At 38.9% G+C, this 19,968-nt stretch overlaps 1 protein-coding gene across 2 annotated transcripts in view; it reads left to right on the top strand.

Moving 5' to 3' along the window:
• Positions 1–265: 265 nt before the first annotated feature.
• Positions 266–19,968, top strand: part of LOC127418886 (leucine-rich repeat-containing G-protein coupled receptor 6) — a 141,538-nt gene continuing 121,835 nt past the window's right edge. For both annotated transcript variants that reach the window (XM_051659773.1, XM_051659772.1), the window contains exon 1: positions 266–661. In XM_051659773.1, coding sequence (XP_051515733.1) covers positions 468–661 — 194 coding nt within the window. In that variant the 5' untranslated portion in view covers positions 266–467. The remainder of the gene's footprint in view (positions 662–19,968) is intronic.

Genomic DNA, 19,968 nt, shown 5'->3' with positions numbered 1-19,968 from the left:
GATTTCTAGACAGTCCCGCTTTAGAGTCTACAGTTCCCACTCTCAAAGTTTGGCTCCCTTGCTTACCTCTAACCAACCACTCCAGCTGCCCGAGGCAGAAAGAGTGCGCAATAGAAAGTAGGAGGAGTGCTGATCCCAGCGTCTCCGCCCTCCAAAAGCACTGGCCAATCACAGGATGCCTGCAAGCTTCCACTACAATAGGTGAATGTCTCCTAAGTGAGATGAGATCGCAGAGAGAGAGAGAAGACCTGTGCAAGCCCCTCACTGACTCATTCACCCATGGGAGTTTGAAGTGACAGAATAAATCTACAGAGACGAGGCTCAGGATAATATTTCAGGGAGCTGAGAGTGCACAGACAAATACACATAGACAGACAGAGCTACAACTGAGTGAGACCGCAGAGAATCTGACCCATAACTGCAGATATACAGCACATCCACATACCAGAAAAGTTGGAGTCATTGTCATGTTGGTGGTGTTACTGATCCTGCACGCTGTCTTGTGTGCCCATTCTCACGGGTTGCCAGGTGCTGCCGTGCCCGTTAAACAGTGCCCATCTGCGTGCCAGTGTGAGGAGGATGGCATCTTTCTCCTCGTGGACTGCTCTGAACAAGGACTACATGCTGTGCCTATTGAACTTAATCCTTTGACATCCTACCTGTGAGTACTTCCACCTTGATCTTTCATTGTCACCTGCTTTCCTTTTTCTTGTCTTCTGTGACTGTTTCGGTTGCTAGTTCTTTTTGAGAGATATTTTTATTGATTATATGAACTTATATGATCATTTGATCTTTAAATGGACACCAAGGGATTGCTGTTTTACACCCAAATGAGTATACCCTTCCTCCTTGATGTTTTTATTGTATTCTGAGACAATTAGCTGTTGCAAGTTCTTCTTGAGAGATGTTTTGTTTGATTGAATGAGATACCTTCAGGAAAACACCTTATTGTTGTTTTACGCCTAACCTGAGCATTACCTTCTGTCCTGATCTTTGATAGTGTCCAGCTTTACTTTTTCTTGTCTTCTAAGACTGTTTTGATCAAATAAGGAGTTGCAAGTTCTTTTTTAAAGATGTTTTGATTTATTACATGTAATACCTTCTAGAGAGACCATCAGATAATTTATTTTATGCCCAAATGAAGTATTTATGAGAAAGAACATGCTCAAGAGTAATAACGGAATCTGTCACTGGTTAATTTTAAAGTGTATACGATGCATGTGATCCGCCTTGAGTGATCCGTGCTGACATGCGCCTTCAATCGGGAATGTTATCCTAACTCCACTCACACTTGCACAACTATTTTGACCCAAAATGGGCCACCTGTAGCATGAGTCATCCGTACTGAACATAAAAAAGCAATGCATGTTTCTCGTGTGTCCTGTGACAGTTCTTAGTGCATCAGTGTGTGTAGAGTGATGCAGTGGGGCGCTCTGTACAGTATTGGGTTTCTCCATGTCAGCTGGAAGCCTGTTGGGTTTAAGTCCATGCTAATCGCTAAGGCATGCCATATGTCCCCTGATTGTGAATGATGACGCAAAGGAGGACTCAAATATTCGCTCATAAAATGTTGCACAGCTCACGTGAATCAATAACTGAAGAGAGTTGTGTTTCAGGCTTTGGAGGAAGCATACATCAGGGTTGGGAATTGGATTGCAAACACATGTACCCCAATCTTTCAAACATATTGAAACTTCTTGGGCAGTGTCTCTGAACATTTGCAAGTGCACAAGACTGGATCTCTTTTTTATATTGCCAATGTTGTATGATGTTGTATTGCCATTGTACAAATTTGCCATGTAATATATGCAATATATTGCATGACTTCAGAGTTCTGCATTTGAGCAAGCTGTCTGTTTTCGAAATGTATTAAAGAGCTGATTTAATAAAATAAAGTAGTGCATTCTTGATGGTTTACACCCAGAGTTTTTAACAAGGGATCCATGAACCCCTGGGGTCCCTGAAAGTATTCCAGGGGCCCACAGAAAAAAAAATATAAGCATAAAACATTACTTGAATTTGTATACATTTCTAACAAAATATCTGTGAATCATTGTATAATGTAGTAATGATTTTGCATTAATCTTGAAGTTAATGTTCTTGAAAGGTTTTATGTAGAGTATTTATGAAAATTTTACCCAGGAACCCAGGGGGTCTGTAAAAGTTGAAAACCCCTGGTCTATCCGGACCTGAAAACTTATATCACAAGTGAATATTTTTTTAAAGTTTGATTATATTTTGAGTCTGTGTAGATCTGACCAACAGAAGAAATCCTTGAAAAGCAATGCCTCATGTAATGCTTTCTTTCTTTCTTCTCTCGAGGAGAGTAGATTGCTGTAAATATTGACTGAGCTTTGATATGCATGTCATTGTTGAGATGTCAAAGTGTGTGTTTAGGTATGATGAGAACGTGCCGCTCTTCTGAAGCTTTTTATACAAAGTGCTCATTCTTTTTCCAAGCTAAACTACTCAGTTGATTGTTATCTATCACTAATATGTTCAAGCCCACAGAAAATTTTTAGTGCTCAGTGGTAACTCTTTCATAACTTATGTTTTATTTGAATAAACTTTGTCTTAGACATTTCTCCTAAATTCCTTAGGAGAAATACATATGAGGCAACTTTGAGAATAGAATTATAAATTTAATGTGGATAGCATAGCTCAGAAAATTTTGTCTCGGGAGAATTTAATAAGATATTTGAGCAAATATCGAAATCTCTGACTTTTGATTTAGGACTTTGGTATCTTGCCAAATCTGAGCACAGTTTGAGACATTGTTTAGATCTCTTCTGAAACTCTAGAGGAGACATGTGAGAATACTGGGGTCTGGAGAAGCTGGAGACTTCAGCAAAAGTCATTGTTTCATTGTTGTCTAGGAGAAATAATTGAGATATTCAAGATATCTCATTTGTGACTGTGACTTTCATATGGGAGGTGGGTTACACATTAAATTCGCATTAAACAGCTCATTGATTGAAATGTAGAGGCATAAGTGGAAGCTATGTGAACGCGCTACTGAAAGCAGAAAGAGAGCAGCACTGCTGGACATTCTGCCTGTATTAAATGCCTGTCTCGCTCTGCAGCAATCGCCCATATGGGACAACAGGTGCCCTGGGGCACGGAAAAAGGCTGTCACTAAAAGTCTGTTTTTGCACTGGTTTTTGTTTGTATTTGTTGGTTTCAACAGGAGTGGATGCTGAGGTATATTAGATGGCTGTTCTGTACACTAACATGAATAACACATGCATGCCCATTCCTGAACACATGCACAGACACTAATTTTTGATTGATTTGTAAGTTTTTTTCTTTTTCTTGTGTAAAAGATCTACAGATGAAATTATCTTGCAAATTAAGTCTTCTTACATCCAGAAGAGGCACATGAGATATACAAATTTGAACTAATTGAACCTCTTTTAATAGCAAAATAGCGTAATAATGCAACATTGTTGCAGATTTATTTTTTTTTTTTTGTCTTTTAGATGATTTAAAGGTTGAAATATGATAGGAAGGTTTACTTAAGTAACATTTTTAGTTAGACGAACATTAATGCGCTTGATGTAAAAGCAATCACGTACACTTTCCTTAAAGGGATAGTTCACCCAAAAATGAAAATTCTCTCATCATTTACTCAGCCTCATGCCATCTCAGATATGTATGACTTTCTTTCTTCTGCTGAATACAAATTAAGATTTTTTTTTAGAAGAATATCTCAGCTCTGTAGGTCCATTCAATTCAAGTGAATGGTGACTAGAAATTTGAAGGTCCAAAAAGGACATAAATTTATCATAAATGTAATCCATAAGACTCCAGTGGTTAAATCCATGTCTTCAGAAGCTAAATGATAGGTATGGTTGAGAAACAAATCAATATTTTAGTAATTTTTCACTGTGAATCTACATTTTCACTTCCACATTCTGGTGTGGAAGTTTCTTTCACATACAGATTCAGCCACATACTGGTTGGGGCTGGTTAAAGGTGGAGATGTATAGTATAACATTTTTACACTACATTATTTATGACAGATTCTCAAATATGGCTATAAAGTGTTTCAATATATTCTTGGCCAAACCCAACATTTAAATACCTGAAATAAAGATAAAATCCTGCAATTCAAAGAAAACACTGAAAATGTCTTTGTCGAACTGTACTGACATCACTGAATATCAGGTTAGCTTGAGTAAAGATGAGTGCAAGCATCATTCAACCAGCCCAAACCTCTAAGCTGTCAGCCATTCCCTGAAGCCAAGGACCATATATTTTCATCTCTCTCAGGGCAATTTTCTACACAAACACAAATTAATGTCGAGCTCAAGCCGAAGGCTGCAGACACATGTTTTCGCTTACTGGCCCACCTCAACTTCCATTGCTTTAGCCTTGAAACCTTTTAGAGTCAGAGAGAAACAAGACCAGAGGGAGAGTGTGAAAGAGGCCTTCAAGTTCTGATGTGTGTTGTGTTATCTGATTTTAGGGCCATGAATCTATTTGCGGCCCTTTTGACCAGTGATTTACATTTTAATGGTCAAACATACAGAGCTAACACCTAAATCTTAAAGTAACAAATATTACAAACAGCTGGAGCTCATTTTAGAAACACATATCAATTATGTCAAATAACCATGAAACTGCTTCAAATTTCAGATTAGTTTTCAGTAACAGCTTTAAAGTCAACATGAAATGCCATTCGCAATCCATTTTACTTCCATAATCTGACGGACAGTTTATACGAATGAAACGGGATAATCAACGAGAAAAAATGTAAGCTGAGACTTGATTTTATCCATAAATACATTGAATTCTTAAAAGTATCAGAATAGAGCCAGGTAGGTTAAGTGGAGGCTTTCAAAAACTAGAGGTATTTGTTAAGTCAGTTGAAAAGGAAAGTTTTTCAGAGGCGGAGCAAGTTATTATGCGGGGCGATTCTAGGATTTCGATCTTAGGGGGGCTCAGCCCCCAATGACACTATTAGATGTGCACATTTAATGTATGTCGGCACTCTTTAGCATAGATAGTGTTTTCTTTTTTCTTTTCTTTTTTTACTGTGTTCACATCATTCAAGCCAACTAATTTACATTCAGAATATTGACATTTTTTTAAAATAATAAACAACTTATAAAGTTATAAAAAAAACTAAAAAATTGAATGAACCATTCAAAGGGGGGCCTGGGTAGCTCAGCGAGTATTGATGCTGACTACCACCCCTGGAGCTGAGTGACTCCAGCCAGGTCTCCTAAGCAACCAAATAGGCCTGGTTGCTAGGGAGGTTAGAGTCACATGGAGTAACCTCCTCGTGATCACTATAATGTGGTTCTTGCTCTCTGTGGGGCGCGTGGTGAGTTGTGCTTGGATGCTGCGGAGAATAGCGTGGGCCTCCACACGCACTTCGTCTCCGCGGTAATGCGCGCAACAAGCCAAGTGATAAGATGCGCAGATTGACGGCCTCAGACGCGGAGGCAACTGAGATTCGTCCACCGCCACCCGGATTGAGGCAAGTCACTACGCCACCACGAGGACTTAGTGCGCATTGGGAATTGGGCATTCCGAATTGGGGAGAAAAAAAAAAAAAAAGAATCATTCAAAGATTTTTTACATTTATTTTTATAGAAAAACAATAATTTTGCAATTTCCACCACACCACACACACAAAAAAAACTATTATCACGATAAATGTCTAGCTTGATTGTTTTTTTAATAAAGTAAATTAACTCCAGATGATGTTTCTCTGTGTCATTAACTCGAGACTCGAGTCTTTTCAATTCAAAAGAGAAAATCACTCCAAAAAGAGATTTTAATTTCAATAGAATATCCCTGGTAATATATATTACGCCAATAGGTGGCAACAAATGAATGTCTTCTGTGTGTTTTGGGGTCATTAAACCATTGATAAAGCACAAAAACATTCACTACCGAAAGAAGTCTAATTATACTTTATTAAATCAGCGTGTCTGCTAAGAGATTTTGGCAGTGTTTAAATATCATAAGCAGTTTCCCCACAAATGACAATAAAGTATATCATTTTGTGAACTGCTGTGCATGACAATCAACAAGGACAACATAGCCTGTAAGTAATTACTAGGTTTTAATTACATCCTGATGTCATTGTAATGTCATTAGTCACTTTTACTCATTATTAATCCAGCCCCCTTCTCTCCTTGTTAAACGAGCAACATGTCTTCTCACCTTCTATCCGTCAAAAGACACTTGCTTATCCATGCTCATTCATGAACTGAATGAAGTAAATGAGGCGTATTCATTCAGTGGGTCAAACCAATGATGTGTTCCTTCACAGCCCACACTCCAATGCTATTGGCTCATGCTTTAGTCGGTTTTTACTGGTGGAAAAGCCACCAAAGCGCCTCATGTGTTGCAGCTGCAGCTGTTTAAAGCTGTTGGTGTTTACTTTGTAATTAATGACTGTCTGACTGCTCATTATGCATCTTATTACAAGACTACTTGCCATATAAATAAATAAATGCACATGAAACATTGATCTGAGTTGAAATTACTTTATTAGCTTACTTGTTGAGAATGCACAGTGGTCCGAGAAGCAGGACCCGGATGAACAGTCTGACACGTGGAGGTGCGGTTGTTACAGAGAAATATAAGACCGCTAGATGCCGCCATTGACCAATCAGAATTGAGACATCCAGAGAGCCATGCAATACATTTTGAAAAAAAAATACTTTTTTTTTCTTCAGAATAATGTGCATCAGTGAATCGTGGAAAATAGCAGCAGGAACATATATTAAGAAAGTTAATGGGGTTTTGATTTCATGTTAACTTTTAAATGATAAAAAAAAGTAAAAAGTTCAAGTTGTGTGTTGCGGATGTGATTCCATTCTGCAAGTAAAGTCGTAACACTCTCAGGTGTAAACATCTCTCTGTCTGTCATACAGTCTGGAGAGTATGTTGTTCACCCTGACCCCTCTCACTCACTCACTACATTGCACATCGGTGTGGCAGATTCCTTTGTCTGTTTGAATTCTCCAATGCTCTGAATAGATCAAACTCTCTGCTCGTTGCCTTTCCATGACCTTTCCTGACAGAGAAAGCAGAAACAGTCACAGGTAAACAGGCCACTGGTGTATCATGAGCTGAGGTCTACCGTCACTTTGACACAGAAGAGTCTAAGCAGACTTCCCGTTTCTACCAGACATAATACGTTACTGTCACCTGCTTCTTATTTCGGTCACGAACCCACGGTGCGATTTCGGCCCACCAAACCCACATATCTCTGTAAACTGTGGATTTCATTAGCTAGAGGTTTTATTAAACTCACCGTTCCAGATACCCTGCCGACATTTGGAGCCTCATTTGAAAAAAGTTTTTTCTCCTTACACCTAAGCCAAATTTGTCCATGTGTTTCATATATTTGTTAACTTTCAACTATTACTTCTCAGGGAGATTCTGGGTTGGGGTAATGGACTGTTGATGGGGGTATATGGAGAGCAATATAAATCCACCAGAGCACATAACTGTGAAGTTATTCTCAGCTCTTTGCTCTACGTAAGTCCTGCTGCGTTGCTTTCAGTGTTGCTGTAAGCATCAAAGCTGTGAGGGATTGTCCAGGCAGTTTGTCTGCTAGCACCCCCTGAGGGATCAGTCTACAAACTTGCCACATTATAAAGCTCAAAGTGTTCACCACTTCCAGGATGAAAAGAACATTATCGCCCTGTTACATTGAAGAGCTTAGGTGGTTAAACGGAGGGAACATAAGAGCTCTTGGAGCCGTTTAATGATGCAGACTGCCAGAGTTGAATTCACTGACACAAAAGTGCGTAAACAACCCTGAAGATCTGAGGCCTTCTAAATGCTGAACTGAGCACTCACTTTTGCTAAATGTTTAGGCAATTACATGTTTTACGGTGATTACATTGATATTCCTCAAATATTCTGGTAAGGGTTTGTTCCAGTAGTGTAGTCTAGGGCAAACAAAGGCATTTGCTGCATGCCCACCTATCTTTCTTTCTTTTTTTCTTTTTTTATCCCCTTTTCTCCCAATTTGGAATACCCAATTCCCACTACTTAGTAGGTCCTCGTGGTGGCGCAGTTACTCACCTCAATCCGGGTGGCGGAGGACAATTCTCAGTTGCCTCCGCTTCTGAGACCGTCAATCCACGCATTTTATCACATGGCTTGTTCTGCATGACACCACTGAGACTCCCAGCATGTGGAGGCTTCACGCTATTCTCCGTGATCCATACACAACTTACCACACGCCCCATTGAGAGTGAGAACCACTAATCGTGACCAAGAGGAGGTTACCCCATGTGACTCTACCCTCCCTAGCAACCAGGCCAATTTGGCTGCTTAGGAGACCTGGCTGGAGTCACTCAGCACACCCTGGATTCGAACTTGCAACTCAAGGGGTGGTAGTCAGCGTCAGTACTCGCTGAGCTACCCAGGCCCCCCCCACATATCTTTCTTAAGGTTTTGTGAATGCCCATCTAAAATGAGTGATGATACGTATGGCCGCCAGAACAATGAGTAGGCTTTTCACCAGGAACATTTTCAATCCACTAACGCGATGCCGCAGCACTGATGAGCGAATTATTATTTTTGTTTTTAGTGTACAGAGATTCGCTCTAAACCTGCACGGACCTGCGGGTGTGCTACTGATGTCACGGGCAAGAATGACAGTGTGACTAAGCTGATCCACCAATCAGAATGTTCATTTCAGACGTGATTGGACATTTGCTAATCAATCATATTTTCCGTTTCAATAAGGGGCCCACTGTGCAGCGTGAGGTACAAGCATCCAAATGTATTTTCCTGGTAAACGTATATATATATATATATATATATATATATACAGGGTTGGAAGGGTTACTTTTGAAATGTATTCCACTACAGATTACAGAATACATGCTGTAAAATGTAATTTGTAACATATTTCGTTAGATTACTCAAGGTAAGTAACGTATTCTAAATACTTTAGATTACTTCTTCAGCACTGGTAGATTTTTTCACTTGTTTTGACTATAAAAACTCTGCCAGTACAGTAAGACAAAATACACATGTTAAAAATACATTCTCTGAAAAACCTAAATATCTTATGCAGTGTTGTTTCTAAAACAAGATAAATCAAATTGATCTTGTTTTAAGGATTTTTAGATATTTTTACAGGAAAACAATACAAAAATTATTATCAAGAATATGATTTTTGCCCTAATATCAAAGGTCTTACTAGAAAAAAATAAATTATGATCCAACGTGAATTTTCTTGATTAAGAAATATGATCGTGCCTGGTAACATGTGCATGTAAAATGGCTAGAAATAGCATTTTAGCTTAGCGTAAAGCTGACAATTTTATTCTATTTTATTTCTACAGTTTATTTCTATTACTTCTGCTTCAATCTTCAAACTTACTTCTCTGTCTGCTCGTTTGAATGTAACACATCATAAGAAAGTGTTTCACCGCTGTTCAAAAGCACTTTGGATCGCATCATTTATCTGTATACATTTTTCCATCTGAAAGGACTAAATATTAAATGAAACAAATGACAATAAAATGCAAAGTAATCTCTTCAGTAATCAAAATACTTTTTGAATGTAACTGTACTCTAAATACCAATTATTTCAATTGTAACTGTAGTTTACCATAGATACGATGAGAAGTATTTAAGTTTAGGATTTACATGGACAGGATCAGTTGATGCACCATGACCGTTATGTATCATTTGTCAGGAGATTTTTGCTAATGACAGCATGCGACCTGCTAAACTCCGCAGATACCTTGACACCAAGCATGCTGAGGTACCGGGAAAACCTCCTGAGTTTTTCCAAAGACAACTTCAAGCCTTTCAAGGTCAGAATAAAGTTGTCTGAAAATTTGTCAAGTTAAATGTAAAGGCCACTGGAGCTTCATATCACGTTGTGCTGCGTATTGCCAAGGCGGACAAAGCACATAACATCAGAGAAACATTGATTCTGCTGGCAGCCAAAGATATGTGTTCCTTGATGGTAGGAGAAACAGAGGCTTCAAAGCTTTATTCAATTCCACTCTCTGACAACACAGTGGGTCCGTGCATCTCCAACATGGCACAGGATGTGAGGGAGAAAGTGTTAGACAGCACCAGGCACAGCCCGTTTTTTTTGCACTCCAGATCATGAATCCACTGATTAACATATGTGAGGTACGTGAAAAACATGGACATTCAAGAACAGTTTCTGTTCAGTAGTCCTTTGCCCGACCCCCCCCCCCTTCTCTGTTACAGATCTTATTACTGGTTTGACTGAGATGGACCATTATTGGAATTATTTTTATTTTTTTTGTTGCTAGGAACTAGCATTGTTTTTGTTCCATTTTTAATCCATCATTGTAAAAATGATATAATATAAAAAGTTTAATATAAAAAGTCATATATTCAATTCAGCTAATAACTTCTGCACTTTTCTTGTTAAACAATAAATTATTAAAATGATTAAATAATGTCAAACAATTGTCTCACAATCTGTTCAGATGTGTTTGTGTGGGCCCACTGTCTTTGACTTTGAAAATCCCTGTTCTAAAGCATTTAACTTCAACTTAACTGCAATTAATTCAACCCAAACTGCCTAGTGCACAGACACCATTTGAATGCTGCTTTGTATGTCGTTTTAACTATGGATGTGCTATTTTTAGTTTCTGTAAGCTTTTCTTTTTAAGAATGTTAAGATTTAAGTTTGTATTGAAATATTTCCAATAGAGCACACCAGTCTGGTTACGGAAGTTAAAATCCCATTCATTTGTTTTTTCCAAAAGGTCATTAATTTTTTAATAGCATTTAATAGCAAAAATATTTAATAGCAAAATGTGTGGTGAAGAACAATACTTCCCATAATCCTGAAGGGAAATGTTCCACCAATAGCACAATCATGGCAAACAAAATGTGCCTAAAGAGCTCTTCAGCGACTGCCCGCTCTCATGACACACTGTGAATGAAGTAATCGTGTCAAACTCCCTACTATCTTAAACTATTTGAATCGGAATATTTGCAATAAAAGTAAAATAGATTGTTTTTATACTTATAATCAACAACTTTAAATCAATAGTTCTATCATTTTCCATTGCTTTTTATTGAAATCATTCACAATGTTTCATGGGATTGTACTTCATTCCCTCATGAAAAGTAAAATACACAGTCTTGTACCTTTGTCTTTTTGTCCGATTATCAAACACTTTATTGTGTCAAATTAAAGTTTGTAATGTTTTGATCCACCTCAGAGCTGGCTGGTTTGGTTCATAACTTAGACTTTATGAAATTCCTATGGAAAAATCTATACAAATAATGGGAAAAATATCTCCGGAACCGAAACATTGATATCAGCATTCAAAATTGAGGATGTCGTACTTAATTGTGATTTGTCTTTTTCTTTTTTTTTTTTTCTTTTTTTTTGCATCTATTTGCAATCTAAATTGTGACTGGTCTTTTCTTTCATACGTCTATTTATCTATCTATTTTGAATATAACTATCAACCTCTCTCTCTCTCTCTCTATCTATGTCTACTGCTAATTGTATTTAGGTTTACAATTATTTTTGTAATAATTTAATCATTTTACATAAAACTTCAACACTATTATTTTGTTGCCTTACAAGTGCTAGTATGTCCTTTAGAAAATATTGTGATTTTTAGCTCTTTGTTTGTCATTTTTATTGACAGAAGAGAGAGGACAGGAAATGATGCGCCAAAGAGGAGGGAACGGGATTGGGAAATGATAGGATCCGGATTCAGACTCGCATTGTCTGCATAAAAAAACACACCTTAACATGTTGGAGCATGTGCAATGCCAGGAAGCCAAGACTACAACAGGGAAATATGCTTTTAATATTATGGTTTCAAATATAATTTACAATCGTTTGGTCAATTGCACTTATACATTCTAGAACAACACTCTAAACATTCTCTTCATTCTAGTATGTGATGCTTAATTTTCACAATCCAATCCATTCCTAATGCACATAATCAAATCCTGGCCTGCATTTTCTCTTGTTATTTATCCTATTTCAGTTGGAAATACATCAAATTACAGATATAAAATGGGTTGCGAGCATTGTTTCATGTTGATTGTAAGGTTGCTATTTTGCTTTAGCAAATTTATGTCAATAATTAACCTTATGTCTTAATAAAAAATAAGTCAGAGTCAACCTCACCCTCACACAAACTTAATTTCCTCTTCTTCCTATTACCTAACAGTGAAACGAGAGCAATTAGTGCCCTGTGAAGTCAGCCCGAAAATAGTCAGAGCCCATACAGGATAAATAAACCAGCAGACCTACCGCAGTCTGCCTCATCTCCAGGACATCTTTAAATAGATCCAGAGCTGGAGGAGAAGACCCGACCCAAATGCTTCTGCACACCGCACTCTAGTATTACCAGTCTAGAAGAACAAAATTTCCCCCAAATCGTGTGGGATTGCGTATATGAAGGCCTAGGTCAAATCAGTAACTATATCATAGATTTAACCATCAATAATATCTGTGACTAACTTCCCCTCAAGACCATTTGGGTTAAGTAGGCTGTCAAGGACCACTGAATTTTCAATAATTCAACAGTCCAGTCTCAATTATTCCACCTATACCATGGTTACTACATGTACATGTCTATCTTATATGTTTATTTTCAGATTTTTTTTTTTTTTTCAGATTTTTGTTCCTAAAATATTTTAGTGTGTAGAACTACTTCCTTATGCTACTAGTTCATAAGGAACATGGTGACATTCTATGAAACTGTACTGGGGTCAGTAAACCAGGAACAACCATATAGCTATGCACTTATAGAAATATACACCTTGAAATGTCTAGAAACCAATCAGAATCAATAATTCAACAGCAGCTTGGTATAAACTGGCTTATTCCTGAGATTCTGGGCCAACACTGAGATTAAGACCATACACATTCTCTGGTGAGTGACGGAGTGGATAATAATTGAATCAATGGCTGAGAAGACCAAGTGTGGATTCGGCCCTGTTCAACGGTAGAGCTTCATAAATCACCCCCTGGGCAAGCACGACAATTCATCACAGGCCTCTGTCGTGACTTTGTGGGTGTCTCTTAACCTGTGGTTAAGTTCTTAGCCACATTTCACCACCAGCTCTTTGGATCTGACAGAAGCTATAAACTGTGCTTTTGAGGTGACATGTTCTCACCCCCTTAAACACCAACAAAAACTGTAAGGACAAAGGCCCGGAAAGAAGATACCCAGGATCCTACTCTGTCGTTAAGTGGAAATGTTTATACAGAAGCTCACATTTCTGATTCATGAGCATAAATGAGCACATCAGAGTAGTAATGGTTAACATGGGTCCACAGATGTCTCGTTAGGAGTGCAAGAAGCCTACTTCTCAAATGATGGAGCAAACTGAACATCCTGAATTTAAAAATAGATTACTGTACATTTATACAGCTTATGGTATTAAATAGTCCCTCCTAATGTTTTTTTAATGAGCTTACAGTCGCTGCATTGAGAATACACAACTCATGCCAGATCACACTGTGTGGACCAGGAAGGATCATTGGCCCGACAAAGTCAGACTGAAAGCAGGAATTTTTAACAGATGTTTTTCCTTATCTGAACTATTTAGGGCTGTGCCTTGCATCAAGAAAGATCACTGGCTGACTCCTGGTTACTATCTATGTATCAGGTTTATATGAGGGGGATTATTCCTCAACAGACTAGTAATGGTGAGTCGCATAACCTTAACCCCTGTCACTTGTCAAGGAACATTTGCGTCATAACAGCAGTATCAGGAAACATTCCGTAATGAGACAAGACAATAAGTTGAGTGAAGTTGAGTCATTTTTGGCTGTTTCGGAGTACGTCAACTTAGTAGAGTTGGGCTGTTTTTTTTGAATGGCTGCATTTCATGGAGAGTGTCGTGTCTCAGAGGAAAAAATGAGAGAATTGTTGTCTAAGAAGCGAGCCATGAGGTATGTGTGACATGGCAGAGTAGCATCACTTGCAGCTGCACATCCCAAGTGTAGAGAAATAAAGTATGCCTCAGTCCGAACAAATCCTTTCAACGCCCATGTAGTGCTGCATCATAAACCACTCAACTCTGTGCCATCTAATATCTGAACAACATCACATCTCTTGTACCATAATGCAGGTGGAGTCCCTGATCTATGAGAGATCTACACATCAAGAACCTTGTAAATAACATCTTTGAACATCACGACTTCTTTTGATGCTATGTAGGATTGTGCCAAAGAAAACATAGTTTGCATTTTAAGAGTAACTCTGGAAGGATGATTGAAATCGAAGCCAAATTTTTTTGTAATAAACGGATAATTACCCTTAAAAAGTTATTTCTCAGAAGGATGGAGGAGACCCACCTAAATGTGAGTCATAAGGTACAATGGAAACAATTTTATTGTGATTTCAGGATGAGTGGGATGTTTCTTCAGCTGTAACTGGTAGAGCATGGCGCTAGTGATGCCAAGGTCATAGTTTCAATTCACAGGGAACGTATACTGATAAAATAAATGCTCTGAAAGTCACATCGGATAAAAGCTTCTGCCAAATGCATAAATGTAAATGAAGAAAGGGATGGTGTCCCAACTGACTAACCAATATGTCCATGAATAGAGGAGATAAACTAATGTGATCAGTTTTCAATGATGGCATGAAGATACTCCATTTGATGCAGGATCCTTGCGGTGTCTGAAGGTACTGTCCTTTATGACTGCAACCACTGCATGCTCTTACTTGCCAAACTGCAGGAGAACATCAAAAGTATTAGCGGAAAGGAATTACAGATGATCCAGAGCTTTGAATGTGGACAGTTATTCTGCTTTAAGTGTGGATCACTTGCCTACAAACATATTATAAATTGCCCAACATATCTGATTAAGAAAGAAATGACAAGAATAAGATCTGATCTTGAGGTGACCATTTGCAATGCATTGTGGTTTAATGTGTTCTGTTGCCTTTGACATGTAGACATGCATGCATTGTGTTCTCCAACTCGTGCACAGCACGGAAACGAAATGAATTGTCTATGGAAAAACATTTCTAATCACGCAAAAAAAAAAAAAGAAAAAAGAAGCATTTCTCAAGGCAATTTCTCGAAGAGTTTGGCGGACCATCCCATATGTCTTTTTTGGAGGCTTCAGGCGGGATCAGGAGCTCCAGGGACAGGGTGAGCTCCAGCGAGTGAAGAGGAAAGACATAGAGGGCGTTCTCTCCGCCCGACCTGCAGCTGCTTCAGCTGCTCGCCAATTGGGACACCAGGAAATTTATTGCAATAATCATCTCTCTAGGCAACATATTAAATAGCTCACTCCTGCTTTGAAAAAGGCTTTGAAAGACGTTCTCTTTGATACTTGATTAGAGAGTGAATTTTTCAGGAGGTGGCAAACACTTCAGTCTTAACATGTAGAGAGATGTTGGGTGTATTTTAATTTGACTCCTTTGGTGTTAATGTGGATGATTGGACATTGTTTTTGGAGCAATTGTCTTGCCAGCGCAAGTGGCCATGGGTGGGAGTGTTTGCGTTACTCTGGGTGTTTGCTCACAAAGTGTGGGTGTATTTTATGTAAACAAAATGGCACTAAGCACAATTTGCTATTTTCCTGAGAAATAAGTAATTGTGCTAAAACGTTTCAAAAGCAGGTCTGTTTTCAGTCCAAACTCAGTTCCTGCATTTGCAGTTTGGAGATTTCACCAGCAGGTGGTAATAAAGTTCATGTTCAAACTCTGAAAATAAAGTGGAACATCAAATTATGTACCTTCGGATAATTTGTTTTCTCGTTTTTGTCTTCAAAACGGAATAACCAGTAAACTGACCATTTACTAATTTTCATCTAGAAAGAAATTAACAAAATCAAGAAAACACTTTATTTTTCAATTTTTTCATTTCATATAAGAAATAGAAAAACAGGAATTCAGCTCGATTTCTCATTTTAGCACTCAACTTATTATTTGATTTGCACAAGTGGATAGACCATTTCTACTGATTGGTTAAACCTGCAATGTCATCTATCCTTCCTCATTCCTTTTCTTCAGAATAAAAGCGTTTTTACTTGAGCGCAAAACTACCGTAAGTTTATCACGTAGCCTACGTTGAGGACATTTTTTTTAATGTATTTTTTTATATACAGTCAATGCGGTGCTCGTTGTAGTTTCAGGTGTGCAGGTTGCCATGGCTACAGTCAGAAAGGACTTTATTTTGCCCGACATGTCTATCTGTATACCTTTCTTAAAGTGAAATATTGGTGAGGGAGTACATTTTTGTCCATATAGACTAGGCCTAGGCTACGTGCCAAACAGAACAGAATGAACCTTACATTTTAAATGGCTACAAATACAGTAGTTTTCATTTTATTTTTAGGATACAACAACTAACCACGAACTGATTGAATAAAACAAAACCCTTATCTATTATGCTGTTGTCTCTCTTTAACATCTGAGCTATATGATCTGCATATAGACAAGATGTTACCTTTACTATATACTATATTACTATAACCATTATGCAATAAAATATTATTTATGGACACTGAATGTGTTTAAAACTTAATTGGAATTAAGTAAAATAATTTTTGTAGGCCTACATGATTAAAGCTCTACTAGCCACAATTTGATTATGGTTTTTAATATTATTACCCAATTATAATAGCCAATCTTATTAATATCCGGCCTATACTCCATGTGAGTGCCTTGGATTTTTGGCTACCAGCAACGTGATTCTCTAAAACGAGGTTGGATTAACATGTAACACTTTTAATACACTTTTGGTGTATTACATTTACCTTTTTGATTAAAAAAAAGAAAAGAAAAAAAAACTTTAATAAAACAGATGGTCAATTAATTACACTAGGGATTCATGATTTGAGTGTGAGGGGAGGCGTTTTCTGGTTCAAATAGGTAGGTCACTGCAGGTCCGTGAAAGTAAATCAGAAACAGGGCGCTTGGTTGCATTTTATTTCATGAATTCAGTAGAATAGTGAGCAGGCCTCGGGTAGACAGTAAGTAAAGAACTGCGGCGGCAGCAATGAACGTGACACTTGCTGAATAAAGACTAGAAAGCAAAAGGTGTAACTACGAATGAAAAAAGAAAGAAAGAGAGAATAAAATAAATAAATAATACAGTACACGAACAATGAGAGCTGAGCCCCTACCCTCAAAAAATACCATGGTCCTTTTGTGTCTTTTATAGGCTACACCTCAAAACCATGACGATGTACTGCAAGGATTATTCACATCCAATGAACATTTATATTTCCCCTTATGTTTCCCCTGCAATTACTGTCTTGATTTAAATATCATTAATAATAACAACAACAACAATAATGTCCAGATACAAAGTCTATTTAGTTACAGTTAGGTCTGTGCACAGCATCCCAATTCATAATTTTCTTTTTAAAAATAAAAAAGCACTGCCATCCCATCCTCGGTGACAAAAGCGAGTTGGTGAGTTCGATGGTTGTCATATCATAGTGTCCATTGCTTGATAAGATTGCAATAAACATGCAGCAGTCAGCTGAAATTATTAGAAACTATCGGCAAAAAACAATCGGCAAACTTTAACTCTGGTGAACTCTTATTCTATGGACGGGGTTGAGGGAGAACAGATGATGGTGTGCGTTGACCAGTCAGCGGAAACAGGCCCTCCCACATATGCAAAACAAATATTCAAGTTATAAACTCGGTTTATATGCACGAATGAAAAATGTGTCTCTTTTTAAATTGCAAAACAAGCAGATACAACATAAATTGTTATGATGTGATAAAAAGAGATAACCAAAATGTGATAAATGAACGGTTTATTGGTTACTTAGTTTTGAAGACGAAAATGAGAAAACAAATGATCCGAAGGTACACAAACCCCAGACGATCAGAGTTGTAGCCATCTTATGAAACAAAAATGTATGAGATTCGTGTTATACATTCTAGAGGTCATGGTTTATTTTTCAGTGATTATTACTATATGTTTACAATTGTATTTATGATCTAATTTGTATTGGTATTTTTCCACCAGTTGTCATAGTGTAATGCCATGATTTGTATGTCAGTAGATGAAAATGATTAATAATGCTTACATTCCCTTTATTTAAAGGAGAGTACATCCCAACCCTTATAAGAATAAAATTTGATAAGCATATAAAAGGAGCGTGTCCATATTTCTGTAATTCTAATTCATTGAATACAGTCCATTTACACTACCAACTTCTTATGAATTTACTGTCTTTGTTTATATTGTTGGTGCTTGAGGGAATAATAGGATGCAGACGGTGCAATAACTTGAGAAGAACCTCAGAATTAAATTGCAGGTGACCCAGCCCATGAGCGCATTGCACGCACAATTTAATCAAACACACTTGTGTATAGACTTAGCATATGCTTTCACAAAAATACCGAAACTTCATGGCAATGCCTACTGACTTTGCACTTATGACGTATGGCATAGCGCTTAGCGCTCTTAAAATACGGCACAGCATTTTTGTCCAGTGAAAACGTAGCTTTTTGAAAATGCACACCCAAGAGGATAAAGTTGAAAACTTCATGGTTACTTGTGTAACCTCCGTTCCCTGATGGAAGGAATGAGACGTTGTGTCGATGTAGTGACACTAGGGGTCACTCTTGGGAGCCCGAGACACCTCTGGTCTTTGATAAAAGGCCAATGAAAATTGGCGAGTGGTATTTGCATGCCACTCCCCCGGACATACGGGTATAAAAGGAGCTGGCGTGCAACCACTCATTCAGGTTTTATGCTGAGGAGCCGAGACAAGGTCTGGCCATTTCAGCAGCGTTGTGGTAGGAGGGACACAACGTCTCATTCCCTCCATTAGGGAACGGAGGTTACACAAGTAACCATGACGTTCCCTATCTGTCACTCACTCGACATTGTGTCGATGTAGTGACACTAGGGGCCCCTATACAAAATGCCGCAACTGGCTGAACTGTGTTACGTGAACTGGTGGTGTGTGATGGGCAGGCCACTGTGTGCCTCGTAGCCAGCGTACCGGGCTGACACGTAACCTCCCCCAACATAGTTATGAGTGTCGAACGGCCCTTTGGGGACAAGTCGACTACCCAAAAGATAGAGACAGGCTAGCCCAGTCGTGGCCTCTTTTCCCCTTCTTTTTTCCACTCCCAAAAAAAAGGGGGAATATCCTACTGGGCTGTCCAGGTCTATTCGGGGGGTGTCCCTCCCAAGGGGAGGACACTGCGGAGACCACACCTCGCCCAGAGAGATGGGGGATATTTAAGTTGAAAATACATCACATGGTCTTGCCGAACTATGTCGGAAGTATGTCATGTGGAGAAGTCTCATGGTAGGTCCTACCCAACGGGGGAGGAGTTACTACTAACATGGAGACTGTGGCATAGGGGTCTCTGCCCAAGGAAGACGCAGTTTGCCAACAGGGAAACGAATTAGCGGAAGATATACATCGCATGGGGTTGCCTACAGGGAACCGCCACATGCGGAGCACCTACCCCAGAACAGGGCTTTAAGTTAGCACGTGTAGTGGGCTGGCAGCGAGTCTCTCCGAAAACTCGACTGCCACAGGGCTCGGAGGAAGTCAAACAGGGAACATATTTTGTGAACACTACTGGGAGTTAATGGTGCAAGTCTTCAGCTCAGAGGAGGTGAAAGGCACTATGTGCAAGTGATACACCTGGCCGGCTATAATGGGATTATCCGCTTGTATTGCGTGCCACTACCCGGGACGAAACTGGTTCCACCCGGAGGTTGTAGAACCTCGCAAAGGTGTTGGGTGTTGCCCAGCCCGCTGCTCTGCAAATGTCTGTTAGAGAGGCACCCCTGGCCAGGTCCCAGGAGGCCGCTACACCCCTGGTAGAATGGGCTCATAGCCCAACCGGGGGCAGCACGTCCTGGGCGTGATATGCCATAGTTATGGCGTCAATGAGCCAGTGGGAGATACTCTGCTTGGAGACAGTGCTTCCTTTCTGCTGTGCACCAAAGCAGACAAAGAGCTGCTCAGAGATCCTAGAGCTCTGCGTGCGATCCAAATAGATGCGT

The sequence above is a fragment of the Myxocyprinus asiaticus genome, chromosome 28 (genome assembly GCF_019703515.2).
Source record: "Myxocyprinus asiaticus isolate MX2 ecotype Aquarium Trade chromosome 28, UBuf_Myxa_2, whole genome shotgun sequence".
NCBI lineage: Eukaryota > Metazoa > Chordata > Actinopteri > Cypriniformes > Catostomidae > Myxocyprinus > Myxocyprinus asiaticus.
The sequence above is the reverse complement of the archived record's forward strand: the minus strand, read 5'-3'. Positions and strand labels throughout refer to the sequence as shown.